This window comes from Scatophagus argus, chromosome 2 (genome assembly GCF_020382885.2).
Source record: "Scatophagus argus isolate fScaArg1 chromosome 2, fScaArg1.pri, whole genome shotgun sequence".
Classification (NCBI taxonomy): domain Eukaryota; kingdom Metazoa; phylum Chordata; class Actinopteri; family Scatophagidae; genus Scatophagus; species Scatophagus argus.
The window spans coordinates 3,843,755-3,862,538 of record NC_058494.1 but is presented as its reverse complement, the minus strand read 5'-3'; the positions used below and the strand labels follow the sequence as shown (position 1 = coordinate 3,862,538).

The following is an 18,784-nucleotide window of genomic DNA, read 5'->3' as shown; positions in this document are numbered from 1 at the left end:
AAGATGCATTGTGAGTGAACAGAAAACTGAAAAAAAACAAAAAAAAGAGAAAAAACTGAGTCAAAAGTCATGAAGCGAGCTATTTTAAGTCAAATTTCACTAATAGACAAATCTCTCTTTTTACAGTTCGGGTCTTAGTTTTGCCATAATTCCTTCGGGGAAAGTAAAAAAGAAAGAAAAAAAGAAAAAACAAACAAACACTTCATAAAGACATAAACTCTGTCTCTGTCTTTTTATGTCTCTCTTTACACACAAAAAAACAATGTGGTGCTTGAAAGACAGAAAGAGTGACAGAGGGAGTTATTATATTATTATTATTATTATTATTATATCAAGCATATCATATACACAACAAAAATCTATACCCTGCAGCACGTGTTTTAGAGTTCCACCAACATGTGTCAAAGCAGGCTCCCCTGAAAGCCAACACCCTGCAAAGCCCACCACATATGCCACATTTTCACGTGAACATGCTTTGCATTTTCTTTGTAATCTTTTAAATTATGCTGAGTGTAATATTGGCTTCATGTTTGAAGATATTTGATTTTCAGTGGGCATTATGTCCAGAGAGATTTAAACATGTCAAGTTTCCAAAAAATAAATAAACAAATAAACAAAAATCTCTAACTATCAGATAAAGGCATTTCTCACTAGAAGATCTCTCCACTCGATAAAAGCGGACAATGACGTGATCACGTCAGAAAGCCCTGGCGTTCCGGTGAACAATTTGTTAGAGACGGTTTCAAAACTAACATCCAGTGTCACACTGCATGTCACACCTACCAAGGCCAATCAGTATAGCAAAACTCGTGGGGCTAAGTTTGGGCATAACCATGGCCTTTCAATATAAAGCTGATGACTCACTTTTAAAAAGTGTACATCACCATGGTAACAGGGGCTGCACAGCTTACTCTGAAGAAGGTTAATTCACTCTATTCAATTCACATATAAAGCTCAACTCCTCATGATTCATATCTGTGGAAAAATGGCATCATTGCTGCATTTAGATCAGATAAATGAGAAAATGCATTTAAAACTGCATGAAACTGTAGTACAACATAACTGATAAACTATATGATGGGGATACAACCACTGTGTACAGTGATTTATTATAGAAGAGATACATGTTTGTAGTATACACATGGCACACGGTCCTTTCTGGTTCTAAAATATTTCTTCCAAGAAACAGCAGGTACCTTACAGAACATTATTTAAATATCAATAATGAATGAATTTGTATGTGAATTTTTCATACGAATGACTGAAGCAACAGAATGTACCCACATTGCCATTACCTCAGCATGAGGCCAGCATAGTGAATAGGAAATCTTTTTACATCTGCAGTGTAATGACACAGTACTGCATCAAAGATATAAACATTGTGCCTTAATGGCCAGCACTGATAAGACTATTAGCTCACAGTCTACTTATCCCTATTGCCTGCACTGTTTTCCTTCAATGCCCTACAGCCTCTCAGCAACAACGGTACGTTTTTCTGTTAAAGCAGTGTGTACTGATCCGTCCATCCATTTTCTATACTGCTCCAGGGAGGGGGGGTGTTGCTGGAGCCTATCCTAGCTGACTATGGGCGAGAGGAGCGGTACACCCTGGACTGGTCACCAGTCAATCGAAGGGCTGACTCACAAAGACAGACAACCACACACTCTCACACTCACACCTAGGGGCAATGTAGAGTAGCCAATTAACCTAATGTGCATGTTTTTGGGATTGTGGGAGGAAGCCGGAGTACCCGGAGAAAACCCACGCAGGCACAGGGAGAACATGCAAACTCCACACAGAAGGGCCCAGCAAGGGCTCTTGCTGTGAGGCCACAGTGCTAACCACCGTACTACCGTGCCGCCAGCTTGTATTAATAGTATCTATTTTAATTGCTTGTTTATATTTAGAGAGAGATTGCAAATCATAACGTCACCAAATTTTCATCTCCACACCTTCATTATCCACAAAGTATGCTGAAATTGTGCATTTTTACATAGTCCTATAATCAACCAATTAATACACGAATGGTTGTAGATTATTTTATGTTATTGCTTTCTTCATATAATCTACAGAAAGCCACTGCAACAAGCTAATTTCCCAACATTTCACAGGAGGTTACACTATGGAATATTTTATTAATGTACATTGTGAGTATTCCTGAAGATATCGTAAACCCCTTGCCCTGAAAATGCAGAAAAGTTGATTTTTGGAAGAATCAAACCTACTATGTTTATGTCCATGATTGCTTCCTCAGCTTTGCTTAAACACTGCTACTTATCTTGTCACATCAACTATCAATACTACTTCACAAAGCTAAAACACAGGAACTGCATATTTGATTAAAATTTAGCGGCACAGTTAATTAATTTATTCAGCGAAAAAATAATTTTGGTGTTCCACAATCTTTGTGCAAGTGCAAGTATGTAACACAAATAAGCAAGCTAAATCTTAAATCATAATGTAGCAAAAAAGTAACACTAGATAAACCAGTTCTGCTAAAAGATAACTCGCCTAGCTTAGCAGTAGTAGTAGTTGTCTACCTGCCATCTCTACAGCCTGTGACACTAGTGGAATTCACAGAATTTTATGTGGTTCAGGTGCCTTTAAATAGTTTCTGTACACACTGCAGGTGATTGGATATTTTTCAGAAACAGGTTTTTCATATGTCGAACAGGAGATCCTGATTAATTCTGAGATCACACACTCCCAAACATGGCCCGTGTTTCTGTTGCTAGCTAGTTCACAGCTAACATCTGTACAATTATTACAGCACACTGGCTGTTTAGGGTTAAATTTGAGTGAATAACTCAAGGTGCTTTGTTTTCTGTCTGAAAACACATTGAACATTGGGTGATCTGATTATTAAATCCAGAAGTGTGTAGTGTGCACATGAGAACTGGAGACTCCAGCTTTAGGAAATAGACTATTCTTTTATTCTTGCAAGATCTCTGACCAAACTGAGCAATCAAGCGAGACAAGCATAGCTCGGGGACAGAGCCAAGACCCAAGGACAAAGCTGACACAGATCCAAAGTACCTTGGAGATGTTGCTGCAAAGACAAGAGTCAGTTGAGCTCTTGAGCTGTAATGACATGCATCATGTCTGAAGGGCACCTCTCAGCACCTTCCCTGCTATTTCAGTTTAAAGGTGGGAAGATATATAATACAGAACACAAATCATGAAGCTACTCCACCTTCTTAGTGTGAAAAATTAGTGGAAAGGAGGAAAGCTAGCTTTCATTGGCCTATAAACTCAACAGAACCCAACTTAAACAAACCTCACTAACAGATTCTGTAAATAGCCAGAGATTGCTGGTGAGGGAACAAGCTCCAATCTAATGCCACACGACTGCACACAACTCATCTGCTCTCTAGCTGATCAACTCATGTCATTTCCACGAGTCACATTCTCCAGTTAAACTTTTATTCATCCATATCAATAACTTAAGTTCATAAAAGTTAGAGTTTTGAACAAGTATGCTCAGGATTTGGTTGAAGCAGCTGGTGAAAAATAAGGTAAATCAGACATGGGAAGTATACAGCTGCTTCTTTAATGTGTCAGATCCCAATTTAATGAACATTTAAGTGGGTATAAGATCAGGCTCAGTGTGAGTAGATCCAATAGATCCACAACGTTTACGGGCTCTGGATCAAAGACATCCTTACTTGTCGTTATAGCCAAAACAGACATGTTTTTCATTAGCTAATGTTTCCTTGGCAGAAACTGAATTCTATCCATCGGTATCATTCATGGACAGATTTCATGGACATTCATGGACAGATGGTAATCAGCTGAACATCCATCAGTTATGTTTACATGAAGTTAAATTATGCATCTACTTCTCTCATACACAATGCCCTGCCATTACATTAACAAACAAAGAGAAGAGAGAGCTGCGATCCCTCACTGACTTCACCTATTACACCCATTTCAAATGTAGAGGGATAGGTTCTCATTACAGAAGCCCCTAAATCTCAGAGAGGACATTTCTTTCTTTCTTTTTTTTTTGTCTGGCCTCTGGGTAAAGAAGAGCATGTAAAGATACAGAAAAGGAAAGCACAACATCTATGCAGCTCAAAACAAACATTAAATTCAAAGAATGGTGGAAAAGAAGAATAAAAAGACCACAAAGTCAGTGCTCTGTTGGTCTAAGAAAGGTATAAAACATCCAAGATGAACAAATGGTAATGACTGAGAAATGCCAAGGAGCCTGTTGTTCAGAAAAATACTTTGTGTGGGAGACTTTATGTCCTCTCAAACTCAGGAAACAGCTTTGCACACAGTCACACCAGCAGGATGAATCTTTAAAGGTGTGTTATGTCACTTTTGCTGCTGGCAAACAACCTGAGCTCTATAATTCAGCAGGGGAACTGGGAAGCATTTCCTCTGTATGTGGGGACAGACCGAAGAAGAGACAGAGAAGAAACATGACAATCAATGAGCAGGAAAATCAAGGAAAATAGCAGCAAGAGACAAACAAATAGCAGCTAAATGTTCTATCTACAGAAGCCTAGAGGAGAGCGAGGGAGAAACAGGCAGAGAATCAGCGGGAGCCGGTGTAGAAGGGACTCTGACTTGCTGAGCTAATTGCAGTGATGGATTGGTCTTATTCCCCTGAGCACGGAGCTCCTACTCCTGCAATAACACAACAAGATGACTTTGCCAATCTGCACAATAGGCAATTATGAAAGAACTTCGCCACAATCTGCAACTGTTAATACAGTTGTTGTGTTTGGAAGGCAGAAGCAGCCCACTCACAGCTAATATTGCAATATGGCAGAATTGATTTCTCAGAGGAAATCATTCTCCGAGCTCTCAGGTCAATTTTGCATTTGATTAGTAGAGGTCTATTGCTGAGGTATTAGGGAGTGATCATTTTTTTCTGATTTGATTAATTCATAGGCTGTATTACGGCAATGCTTACTTACTTGCCTCTGGCACAGTGATGAGGAGCCAAGAGGCTGCCCACGTGAAGTGAAGCAAGCACGAACAGACACATACACACACGCACAGGGTGATCAGACGCACACCTACACTACTCGCTGCAGAAAGCAGGGCCAGCACCCTCACATTAATCAATACTATTCTTAACGAGGTTCAGCTCCTAACGGTTCACGCTGCAGCCACACGCATGCGTGCGCACACACCACATTTCTCACAGGGAAGCCCTGATTAAGTCACAGAAGCCTCCTTTCCTAAAATGGAGTGTTGCGTCGGAGCGGAGCAGAGCAGAGCTGAGCTGAGCAGAGAGGAGAAGATCTTTAATAACGGAGGATGGGAGCCTCCAGGGAAAGACCCCTGGAGAGAGCAGTCACATGTCCAGGATACCCAGACCGCTACAGCCAGCCAATACTACTGTACAAAGAGCTGCTCAGGGGGTTACATTAACCACCTGTGTTTGCAAATGTGTTTGAGGGGAGAACTGAAAGAAAAAGATGCATCTGCAGTGGTGTGTGTTTTAAAGCACGTTTCATCAGCATTACTGCAGATGATGCGCAGACATCTTCAAAAGTAATGCCATCTTTCTTATATTCCACCACAAACTCCGGGCATCAAAGCAGAATGTGTCCTCGCACAGTGGATTTGGGCAGCAAAGTCATCGAAATGATGAATTCTCAATTGCCATGATTAAGGGAAGGTCAAGAGCAGGACAGGGAAGGCCCTTTTTGCTTAAGGTGGCTTGTACTCACCTCCCCAACTATACACACTCACAAGGCCACACACAAATCGACAATCACAACAACTCGTACAGCATGTGAACTCGCCGTCCCTCGATGCTTTCACCAATTTGTAAATCTCAAGGGAACAAAAGCTGAGAAAATGAGACATGAAGTTAACAGCCATTCACAACCATTGCTTCTCCTGTTTTTCCCTTAACTAAAAAAATTCAAAGAGATGGAAAGGGCATGAGGGGACAAAACAAAGGTCTGAAATCAATAGAAGCGACGGGGTCCTCACAATTAAAATCAGAGAGGGAGGCGTAACAACGGGTGTGATGGCATGAAAATTAGCAAGGGCCTATCTCTCTTCCTCTCTGTCTTTCTGACTATCTCTCTCCCTCTCATCTTTTGAGCACTTGATCAGCAGGGCTCTAATTTCAGGCAACAATCAGCAAGTGCCTCCGCCATACTACATCCTCCCAGAACACAGATCTCATGTTGGGATGCTTCCTCATCAGCCAGGCTTATGCTCCAATCTGTGATTGGCAAAGTGTGGAAATACACACATACAAATACTTGTACAAGCTACTACAGGATCACACATATAAGCAGTCAAAAATTTACAGAAGCAGATTAAAAACATTGTTGATAATCAATTATTAGTCAAAATGTTATTACAACTTATGCTGTTGTCAACCAACTGGTTGGTCAACAGCTGATTGACCAGGCTGAAACATCCCAGAAAGTGTTGGATGGACTGACATTTTGTACAGCCAATCAGGGTTCCCAGAGGATGAATCCTGCTGACTTTGGTGATCCTCTGTCTTTCCCTCTAGTGCCGCCATGAGGCTGACATTCTTGGCTTTTAGTAGGTATGTTTTACCTAAGCATTTTGGCTTTGATCTGAGTCCTTAAATATTCCGCCAAGTCTGATACAACACTTATGCTTACCTGAATGCTGATTCAATATGCATGCTTGACAGCACACTTAAATAACAGGTGTATCCTACTGAATTTGATCAGCTGATCAGAGAAGAGGTATCACTCGGTTTCTGTAATTGTACAGTGTTACAGAGATGCAGAGGGAACTTTAATCTGACAACAACAAAAGTTTAATGGTATCATTTAACCAGTGAAAGCTTTGGTCAGTGTGCTAAAACTAAGAAGCAATTTGTTAGAGTTGGAGCTTAATGAGTCAGTGTACTCTGTGAACCTCAGTGTCAGAACTCACTGGTCTCACTGGTGCTACTAACTCAGTCAGTAGCACTGGTGCAATCAAATCAGCTTTCACTATCACAGCAGCTTTGCGACAAGAGCAAGCTGAGGTGCACACCACAAAGGAGACTCCAGTGAAGACAGATATCAATCTATAAAAAAATGCCCAAAGTTCTATTTTTTTCATGAAAAGTATTGAAACTACCGAATGGATTGCTGTTAAATTTGGTTCAGACATCTGTGTTGTCCCCAGGACAGGATTGGTAATCTTAACTCTTAATTTTGTTCCATCATGTGGTCAAAATCTCAGTTTGCTAGAGAGTAGCTCTACTCTCGCTTTTTCTGACAGGCTAAACTAAAATCATGAGCATGGCACGTGTTAAACATCAGCAAATAAAGAGCAAGCATGTCAGCATGCTAATGTTAGCATTTAGCTCTAAGTACCACTTGGCACATATTTAGCCATAAGCCTTTTTTTTACAACAAATTTAGCTAAACTCACTAAAAAAATGACTCCTTTGAGTAGACAAGTTTGCCTTTCTGTTTTTTTGTCCCATTTCCATTATGCTTACAATGATAATTGCTGAGATCGAAGAATCTGGCAAAATTACCAGTCAGAGGACAAACAGGGCAAGAAGTGTGAGCAGTAGGAGGTTTATACTGATACACTCTTCCAAGGGGATCTCAGATGACATTAAATGAAACACTTTTTCAAGTCCTGTCTAAGCATGGCAACTAAGTACTCCACTGTTGAACTGAATAGAATTGATTTGAACTGAATAGAATTGATAGGATAGTGATTTTCAACAGCACATAAATAATACATGAATGACACAGCAGTTCATTATAATTTCATTATTCTAATTTCATTCTTGTGAAATGTTAAAATCATATTGAGGTGGTATCAAAAGTGAAAGATTTTGTTTTACTTGTCTTTTTAGTAATGTCATTCTCATGTTGTTAACTGCTTTCCTGCCTGTACAACATCCATTGCACGTCTGCCCGTCCTGGGTGAGGGATCCCTCCTCTGTTGCTCACCCTGAGGTTTCTTCCATTTTTTCCTGTTAAAGGTTTTTTCTGGGAGTTTTTCCTTAGTCGATGTGAGGGTCGAAGGGCAGAGGATGTTGCTGATGTTATGTTAAGCCCTTTGAGACAAACTGCTTGTAAAATTGGGCAATACAAATAAAGTTGACTTGACTTGACTTGTTAGTAACACTAAACAGACCAATGCAGATCAATCAGAAAAATCATGTGTATTACATGCAGTCTTCTTCCCATCTTCGACCTAGATTGCCTGGAATGCCACTTGACCATCAATAGTTTGGTCAAAGATTTGGGTGCATTATGCTAGTGGTGGCTAATGTAGCTTTAAGCAGAGCTGAGGAGTGAGCTAGAAAGGCCCATAAAATCCACAGCACCAGATCACCAGCTTGTCTACATCACATGGGCTGTACACAACAATTATTTTTATGATTAATCACTGAATCATTTAGCCTATAACATGTCAGAAAATTGTGAAAAATTGGTCAAAGTTTCCCACAGGTCCAAAGTGACATCTTCAAGCTGTGTTTCTTGTCTAATCAACAATCCAAAACCCAAAGACTTACACGTAAAAAAGCTGGAACCAGCAAATACTGGACATTTTTACTTGAAATATGACACAAACAATTAACTGATAATCAAAATAGCAATTCATTTTGATTCTATCATCTAATCGATTAATCAACTAATCCTTGAAGCTCTGACACAAGCCACAAAAGGTTTTGTACAACTTTTTTCACAAATGCAGTGGTGTGCAAAGGTCAGATAAAGAATGACTCACTAATGAATGACTCACTACTAAGTTTTATGCGTTTCATGCCGGGGACATCAACAGAGCAGGCCAAGACTTCTAGAAAATAGAGGTTTTATTAGCAAAAACCTTGCAGGTCTCATGAGGGTGGCGGGGCCTGAAGCTACCAAGGTGTATGCTTTAAATTTAGCACGAGAGGACAAAGGAGCAGCTACTGTATAATAAGCAGGATAAGAGAACGTGTTCAACTTTGACCTCGGCTCCCTTTATAGATGACAGCAGCGACCTTGGGAGGGTGAGGAAGGAGATTGATGACAGCCATTTTGCTTAATGAGCTCACGAGAGAGCCACCTCTCCTTCTGAGAGGAGGCCAATCATCTAGCGTTCAAGGTAAAAAGATGTCACCTCTCTCCATCCAACTCTGTACACATCAATTACAACAAATTTCCTCCCATCTAAAAATAGCAACAGATATGAGTGATGGCGAGACTCCATGCATGCGTAAGGATCGGTCCAATGAGACAGACACCCCAAGACATTGTTTTATATGACATAAAAGCATTTTTCAATTTTAAGGTCATCTGCAACTTTACAAACAAGAAACCTAGCAAAACATCCTTGCACGCTATCTTTGAGTACCTCAAACAGAAGACTCTGGTTGATGATAAGATATAAAGGTCGCCATGGAAACAGATTTTTTTTCCCCCCTGAGATGCGGCCACCGTGGTGAAAAACATGAGGAAGTCGCAGAAGAAAAGAATGGGAAAGATGAAGAGATGGAGAGGGAGAGTTAGCTAGCGAGAGTGAAACCTGCAGGATCCTAAAACGTGATGGAGAAGCAGAGCGAAAACCTGCTGAGGCAGCCAGAATGTTACCGCCGCCTGTAGCCTGTGCTCAAGGGAAATCACCTGACCTCTCAAACTGGGTTACCCCACATCAGGAAGTGAGAAACAGGGGGGACCAGGGAGGAAAGAAAGACAGAACATGAGGGGGTGATCATTCGTTTCCCACTTTCAATGCTTTTTTTCCCCATCCCCCTCTCTCTGGTCGGGAGGGGGAAAAGACTTGGGTGTCCTGGTTCTTTCATTCTGTCTCTGTCTTACCTGGAGCAGTGCAGTTCTTAGATCCCTCACTCTCCATTTCCTCTAGGCTGCTGTTGTCCATTTCCTGCAGGAGCCTCCTCCCTCCCCACCTCTCCTGGTCCTCACCGCTGTGGCTGGAGAAACCTAGAACATGTTTGTCACAGTGAAAAGTCCACTTTCAAATTCAAGGGCATTTTAGCGCAGGTACAACATCTTAACCGTGTGTTGTCGCGATTTTTTTAATTACTTTGAGAAATTTCAAAATTATGATTTGTACCCAAAACCGTCATCAAAGAAGGAAAGGTGCGAAAACTGAAATCTTACAAGTTCACCGCATGTCACGCTATACAATGAGTGTTAAAAAACTCCCAGACTGTGTGATATCTATGAAAACATATGTGAAAAGAAAACAGCTGCAAGCAGAGACATGTCATGAGGTTGCACCATCCATAGACATCATTCTCATGTTCTGAAAATACGGAACAATAACCCACGTTCGTGTGCTGGTATGAGGAGACTGTAAAGGCAGCCACAGCCAGGGAAAAGAGGGCAACATGGAACGCTGATTTTGCAAACTGCTTTTTAGGTAACTCGAGTTTTATGCTAAGTCGACACTTCTGCATCATGTCAAGACGGGTGTTTGGTCTGTAAACCAGGATCACAGCAACAGTTTTTTGATTCATGGTTTTGCATATATATCTATACATATATATATGTATAGATATATAAAATCAGCAAATTGTGAAACATCTTTGCATTTCAGTGTGATGTCTTCAAATGTTTTGTCGTCCACAACCCAAAGATATTCAGTTTACCATCTGAGATTAGGAAGAAAACTGAAAAAAGCATCGAATGTTTAAATCAAGAAAAGCTGAAATGAGAACATTTTGGGCTTTTTTTTTTTAATCCTTGAGAATGGCCTGAAAATGACAAACTGTTTATCCAGATACGGCTGTTGCAAATTCATCGTGTCAACTGATTATTGCTGTTCTACAAACACTAAACATTTCCTTTGAAAGAGTTTAAATCTGTTCAGCGACAATGTCCTGAAATTAACAGCTTTCATGTCAAGTACTGATCAAAGAGGCTTGATACCCAGTGCTCATGCAGTACAGAGGACACTTGTCATTTGACAATGACAATAACAATTACAGATAAAATTTTTGGATAAACATCTGAGGACACATAATTCAGTACATGTACTATATTTTATGGCTGCAGCTGCTAATTATTTTCATTATAGATTCATCTTTTTTCTCAATTACTCAAGTCATTCTCTAATTTAAGATATGTCTAAAACTTTCATTCAATTTCTTTCCAAATTCCTCCTTCAAATGTCTGGTTTATCAGACCAGCAGTCCAAAACACTGAAGCTTTTATATTTTTGTCAGAGAATGAGACAATGACATTGAAAATTCATTTGCTTGAAAAGACATTGAAACAATCCATTTACTACCGAAACAGCGTTGCATCAATCGACTAATACATTTCGGCTCTGGCACATTTCAGCACATTCATCATATTACTTTTATTGTCATGAATTGGGCCTTTTCATTTCTATGTATAAGTTACATGTTTGTGCTGCTGAGATGTTGCAAAGGTAGCAAAGTGCGTGTCAAGCAATTTATTGTATTTTTAATGGCCAAGCTTGTCTTCTCTGTCACATTAAAGTTTGATTCTTTATGTAATAGCAGAACAGTGTACAGCTGCAGGAGTGCACGACAGATGTGTCCGTTTGGTATCTCACCCCTCTCTCCCAATTCATACATTGAAGGGGAATTTCATAATTTTCCAAAACAAAATCCTCCTGGGGGTGGTGGAGCAATAGTGCAGCGCACAAAGTGGAGCTCCCACTGTGGCTACATCTGCACATTCTTCAAGAAAGCAGCACCACCAATGAATTCATTTCATACTTCAGAGAGCTCAGCAGGAGCACTCTACCCTTTCCACCCTGCCAACCACAAGTCTGGCCTAAGAGAGGGATTCAGATAGAATTAAAAAGCCCAGTTATTCAACAGTCCTCAGGGCATGGCTGAACTTCTCACCTGGCCTCACCTTTACTACACCACCCACAGCAGCTCCAGCAGACAGCGGCAGCAGCGGTGAGGCTTGCGTGCCTGCGCTCCGAGCTGCCGTCCCCTCCTTCCCTCTATCTTTCGCTATCTTGCACACGGAAAGAAGAAGAGGAGCGTGGGAATGATTAATGTGCCACAGTGAAGAGGCACTGAGTGCTCCGCTTCCAGCTCCGCAACATCAAGCTCAATTTAGCAGAACTTCATTAAGCGCATCATAAATAATCAACTTTAATTGATATTCCGGCGAGCTGATTAAGAGTTAACAAGAACACAATGGGGACACGGGAAATGCATTAAATGCCCCAAGTGTCGCCACTTGTTCACCTCTGATTTGGAGCACATGCAGAGAGCAGCACTGTTGCATTTCCATGTAACCAGGATACGCAGAGGAAAGAAGAGGAGGGGGAAAAAAAAGAAGAGTCCCACTGATGATGCACAAATCATGAGTGTATGAATATTCATGCAGGCCTTCTGTCCATGGAAAGTGATAAATGCATCTCACTTTAGCTGACGCTGACTCTGTAATTAAGCGTGTTGGGAGCACAGTCAAAGGCAGAGAGAGAGAGAGAGAGGAACACGCAGACATCGAAGTTTGCTGTCAAGTAACGTACTTATTTATTATGAGGGTGTCGTCTGGGTGCTTTGGCAATGCTAATTATTTAACAAATATGCCAGTACAGCACTGAAATAAAGTCAGAGAGGGGGGAAAGCGACAGTGTACCTGGAGAGGTGCGGGTCCAAACCCCGGGGCTCCTTGCACCTGAACATACAGGAGCCTCTGCAACCCTGTCGGTCTCCATTAAGAGGATTTAACTCACTTTGGTTTTGCTATTTCAGTGTTTTTGATAAATGGACATCTTATCCTGTAGATGATAAGGAACACACACTTTTACGAGTTATGCGTAATGTTCCCAAACACAAAGCTCGGCCTACAGGAAGATACAAAGCGAAACTTTCAGTCCCTCATAGGCTGCTGGAAAAAAGCCACCGCACCAGGCTTTACAATGAAACCTTAACATGATTTAATTATTGAGTAAACGTCACACACTGTAATCCCCCTGCAGGGAAGCGAACCATAACATTTAGCAAGTGACAACAGGAGGATGCCTGTAAGCGCGAAGGTTTCCACCACGCAGCTGCGTACGCTAATCTTAACGTCTCTTCACAAACGCAGTGGCCACAGCTGTGTGTGTTTGGTGACAAGATGCAAACGGTCAACTGGAGAAATGTTTCAGAAGCACACATGTACAGAAAGGAAACAGCCAGTTAACTGCTGTGGGGGGGTCAGCTTCCCCTCCCCCGGCATCCCAGCGCCCCGAACAGGAAGCTCAACAAACGGATAAATGCTCACCTGAATTTTCCGCTAAGCAGGAAAACCCCTTCACGACCACCAGCAAGCCGCCGAACAAGCATATCTGGATTAAAACCAACTCCTTTCGTCTTTTCCGTCTCGCTTTGACCTTCTTCAGGTTCGGCATCACTTGCGCCAGCCGATTCCGCAGTCGGACAGCCGGCACAGACATCCCCTCTACAGACATCACATCCATGCGGATGGCCGAAGTGGAAAGAAAACACGAGTAACCTCCTTTAATTCCCAGGGAACTGAATTATCTCCCGGGAATGGATGAAAAAGTACAGGGGAGGGGTTTCAGGGAAGCAGGGGGAATGTTAATTAAAAAAGAAGAAGAAGAAGAAGAAGTTGGAAATTGGTACCGACGGGATGCTGCGAGGGCTGTTTGGCAGAAACGGCGAGCGTCTGGCTGGAAGAGCCGGATTTTGCTTCTTATGTCATGTTGAAAAGTGGTTTTGGAAGTAGTAAGGCAGAGGACTGCTGCATGAGCCCTCCATGGATGCGTCCGTCTGGTGAGCGATGAGGGAGAGAGAGGGAGAAAAAGAGATGGGGGGTGTGTGTGTGGGGGGGGGTGTACGCACACGTGGGGTGAAATCCATGTCAGCAATCTGAATATTACTGATACCAGAATTTCACTTCAAAAGTATACTTCTACGTACACTACACTTGTGTATGACATAGAATACTTTTGGCCATTTTCAATTTATCGACTGTAGCCTGCTGTCAAAGCTAAGGTTGATCATTAAAGCTGCATCATTAGATTTTTGCCACTTGGGGGCAGTGCAACAAACTGTAAATACAAAATTCACATTTTATCACTTCATAAATTTCATATCCTGAACATGTTGACCCAATGATCAACATATATAAACATGAATGGAACATCTGCACTTCTTCCCACTGTACAAATGTGAAGCCAAAACATCCTGGATACAAGCACTGCAACCTTGCCACAGGATCGAGTTCCCACCCATACACCCGCCTAACCAGTCCCTTTTTTTTTTATACCAAAATAACTAATTATTTAAGAGAGAGTGTACTTCTAAATCCTTGTTTTGGGCCCTAAATGCCTTAGAAACAAATTATCCAATGATATAGCAACTCTAGATGGCTTAACCTTGGCCTCAAGCTCCACTGTAAGGAATCTAGGAGTTATTTTTGACCAGGACATGTCCCTTAACTCACACAAAACACATTTCAAAGACTGCATTCTTTCACCTCCGCAATATTGCAAAAATTAGGCACATTCTGAGTCAGAGAGATGCAGAAAAACTAGTCCATGCATTTACTGCCAGGCTGGATTATTGTAACTCCCTTTTATCAGCTTGCCCCAACAAGTCTCTAAAGACGCTGCTGCACGGTTACGCACAAGAACCAGCATTAGAGATCATATTTCTCCCATACTGGCTTCTCTACATTGGCTGCCTGTAAAATTCAGGATAGAGTTTGAAATTCTTCTCCTCACATATAAAGCCCTGAACGGCCAGGCACCATCATACCTTAAAGAGTTGATAGTTCCCTATTATCCCACCAGAGCTTTACGTTCCCAAGATGCAGGGTTACTTGTGGTTCCTAGAGTCCTCAAAAGTAGATTGGGAATCAGAGCCTTTAGTTATCAAGCTCCTCTACTATGGAACCATCTTCCGGTTTCAGTCCGTCAGGCGGACACCCTCTCTATATTTAAGAATAGAACTTTCCTCTTTGATAAAGCTTATAGTTAGGGCTGGCCTAGGCCGGCCCCTAGTTATGCTGCTATAGGCTTAGACTACCGGGGTCCTCCCATGACGCACTGAGCTCTCTCTTCCTCTCCCTCTCCTTCTGCACACATTTATGTCCCATTAATGCATGTCACTAACTCAACTTCTTCCCTGAAGTCCTTGTGCTTTCTCATCTTGCAGGTTCCCATGGAAACCCATGGTTCCCATGGTTGGACCTCCTGCTGCAGTCCTGGTTGAAACCTACTGCAATTACTACTGTTTAGTCATAATTTATTTTAATTCTCTGCTACCCTGTACAGCTACTACCATTATTATTGTTACTGCTATTGTTATCATAATCACCACAGTGCCTTCTGTATACCTCATCATTATGATTATCTATCGGTCCAATATTTGTGGTATTATTGCTGTTGCTACGCATCCCTGTTTGAAAAATTTTATGAAATTATGGATATCATCTTTGGGAAAAATTCGTTTGATGTGTACTTTGACTTTTCAGTTTTGGTAAAAGTCCCCTTGGTTAACAAGATGATCTGTACTGGAGCCTGCCACCAGGGGGCGATTAAGATGTTTTAGCTTCACTGTTGAGCAGCTCTCATGTCATCCCTCTTTACACGATCAATCATTTTGACACATCCAACAGACACGAAGCAACAGTAGCTTTAATTTTCAGTTGTGTTACTGGCTACCCAAAGTCTGTCAATGTCCAGTTCTGGCGGTTTAGCAAGACGCTCTGTTTGTGTGCTAACTTTTTCTGCTGCTTTGGTACTGGCTAAGTGGTGTGCACAGCGGGTTTTTCAAAACCTTTTCACCAAAAAGCTTTCTGCAAAGCAAAGTTGGGAGGGCCGGCAAAACTGAACTAAAACAAGTTGCAAGCCAGAAAATTACAGTAAGCTGAAAGAGGCTCTGTAAAGCTGAGGGGAACTGGCGATAATTCTCTATTTGTTACTATAAGCGACACCTTTCACATCACACATATTCAGTAGGTGCATTTTTAGAAATTCTTGTTTCAAGTTGCCAATTATGTTTATCAAATAAGAATAAATTAACGTGCATGCAACTGGGGTCACTGGTAGTCCATGCAGCATATACATTTTATTTTAAATTCACAACTTGTCAAGTAATGTACTTCCGGTTCAGGTAGAAAATTACAAATCACATTTTAAGCATATTAACAAAATAGTGTCATAGCAAAAATAAAATAAATTCAAGTGCGTTTGGTTGAAAAAAAAAAAGTAAGATTTACAATGTCTGTCGTTTGTGAAGGTGAAAAAAAAATGTGATGTGTGTCTTTCACTGCCCTCTTCTGGAAATGTCTTTTATTGATTTACAGTGCAGCAGAAGTGTGTACTTAAAGGGCTTGCATACTGTATTGCTGAATAATAATATAAAGTTCATGAAGCTGCACTGGCTTTCCAGTAACTTCCCTACTTGTTTTGGACTAGTACCACTCATCCATTCAGACACAGACAAATGCTGTGCACAGCAGCCAAACACTTCACTGTTGCCTTCCTGGCCTACTACATCTTCTACAAATAATAACAAGAATAGTGTTATTATTCTAAAATATGTCAGTATCTTAGCCAAAAGTGAATGCCAGTCATTCTTAACAATGATAAAAGTTTCTGCTTCACTTCAGGCATTTAGTCCAAAAGATGAGCTGAAACTCTCACTGCACCAGTACAGATTAGATGTAGTATTTTGTTTGGTTACCCAATAATAGTTTGGTCACATGAACTGATTTCATTTGTGCCTGTGTGTATGTGTTGCCCACTCACTCACTGCATAGAGAGATAGACCTTAGACAATTTCTCTAAGTGTCCATCATTTCTCATGTTTCCTCTGCAACAATCTGAGTGACACAGAACTTTAGGATAATGGATAATACTCAATCCCGGCCAAGTGGGTTTCTGGATTGTCGAGCCTGAGGTTTCATATAAATAGCACTGGAAACTTTCCAGCAAGAATGGAAAAAGTGGTCAGGGCTCTAGGCAACTGGTTTCACTGTGCCTTTTAACCCTTTGGAGTATGGAGCCTTGACTGACAAAAGAATTTGAAGGAAAGCAAGAGATGTGACAGAGTAGTTCAAACCTATTTTGAAGAAAAATAATCCACGTTTAATCCAGCTAAGACAAAAACATTTTTCCCCCAAATAAGATTAACACGCTACCTATATTTTTGTATCACATATGGTAAGCAAAGACTAGTGATAAAACCACACATGATTGGAGAGCTTAAAGCTGTCATGAAACCTGGCCTGTCTAACTTGCGAAGGGAGCTCAGACGGGGCATGGAATTACCAAACAAGATGAATTCCCAACCTCTCAGAGGCACACAAAAGAAAAAAAGAAAAAGAAAAGGCAAGGGGAAGGAGGGAAGAGGAAGGAGGAGGGGGGCAACAAATTAAATCCAGTTAAATTGTTTTTCCATAGCCAGTGGGTTTGGCAAAGGGCTCTCACAAACACACGCAAGATGTAAGATAAGTTGTAGAGAAGACAAACCAGACAGTGTGGCTTCAGATGGAAGAGAATGCCTGGAATTTAACCCACTTTCCCATGTATGACTGACACCTCGCCCACTGCCCTGCCCCGCAGCTCGGGGTATCTGCACTCAGACACACAAACAGTCATGCTGTTTGAATACACGGGCGATTCCTCAGATGGGCAAACCTTAAACATCCGCCCTATTCAACACTCCCTGTTCTCACCCTGTTACAGCTGTGATCAATTGAAGCTCTCTCACATGTTTGGTACAGTACATCAATAATCCAAGGCCGCACAGTCTACTACCACCTCTTCTGTCTGGAGTTAGGATCACAATGCAGTCATCGCAGAGAAGAGTTGCAGATTCAACCCAATTTGAAGCAGTACTAAGGCTAGCTAGCTAGCAGACATATTTAGGTCATGTCTTCCCTCTCTGAGAGCTCCCAAGTCTGGGCTACAGGAGCTCCACTACCTCTTCTGCTGCTCTACACCACAACATAGAAAAACCTCAACTCAGCACCAATGGTGAGAGACAGAAAAGGGGTGGGTGGATATGGTATGGTTGGCCAGGAATAGCTTGCTGAACTAAAAAAAGCTAAAGAGCTAAAGTTGGGACAGTATAGATGGTCCAGGTGGCAATGCTGAAAGGAGAAATAAGGACAAGCTTCCTTGCTTTTGCATCCCAAAAAAAACAAGCAGATTAAAACAGTGGAGAAACATATGCCAAACACAGCATGATCATTTTTTCTATTAATATCTTTATAAAATGGCAACAAAATATACATTCAGGTCTGTCAAGTGACAGCAGAACAGTGTAATAATGAAAAAACATTAAGGAACAGCAGATGTATTTCTGTGAGCTCCCAAGTGTTCACAACCATACCGGAGTCAGTGTTGGATGATAGTGAAGCGCAGTTGGCTTCTCTCCACGGAGGCAAAGCACATGTAACTGAGACAAACACACTCATAGTCCCTAAGCCAAACACACTCCATCCCAGACGTAAAGCATGGCGTCATTCCTCCCCACAGTCAAATTATCACTTTGTCTGAGCATGTACACACAGGTAATATTTTAGTATTTTAAGGTCCAACTGAAATCACAATTATTCATCCATTTTGGAATTAGAGATCATGTGATAGTGATTTTTTAAATCTATTGTTAAGATTCCTTTTTAACATTTAAAGGAATAAGAGAGAGAGACATCAGAAATGCTCCTGTGGCCTCCAAAGACTAACTGTAGTTTACAACCTGAGGACAGATGGCCTTTTGCTAGTAGCGGTATTGAATATTAGCAACCATACCATTTATCATGTAAACTGTCCAAGCGCATTTAAAAGCTGTTCAGCTAATTAGCCATCTCGCCTGCAAACTGCAGTATCACTGCAGTTCTCCAATGGCGGATGGTCG

The 18,784-nt window shown here is 41.4% G+C and overlaps 1 protein-coding gene across 1 annotated transcript in view; it reads right to left on the bottom strand.

The window, feature by feature from the left end:
* LOC124065843 (sodium/potassium/calcium exchanger 3-like) overlaps positions 1-13,700 on the bottom strand; it is a 50,519-nt gene extending 36,819 nt beyond the window's left edge. The window contains exons 1-2 of the mRNA XM_046401666.1: positions 13,176-13,700; positions 9,771-9,893 (exon numbers count right to left, since the gene is read on the bottom strand). Of these exons, the coding sequence (XP_046257622.1) occupies positions 9,771-9,893; positions 13,176-13,371 (319 nt within the window). The 5' untranslated portion in view covers positions 13,372-13,700. The remainder of the gene's footprint in view (positions 1-9,770; positions 9,894-13,175) is intronic.
* Between the last annotated feature and the right edge of the window lie 5,084 nt (positions 13,701-18,784).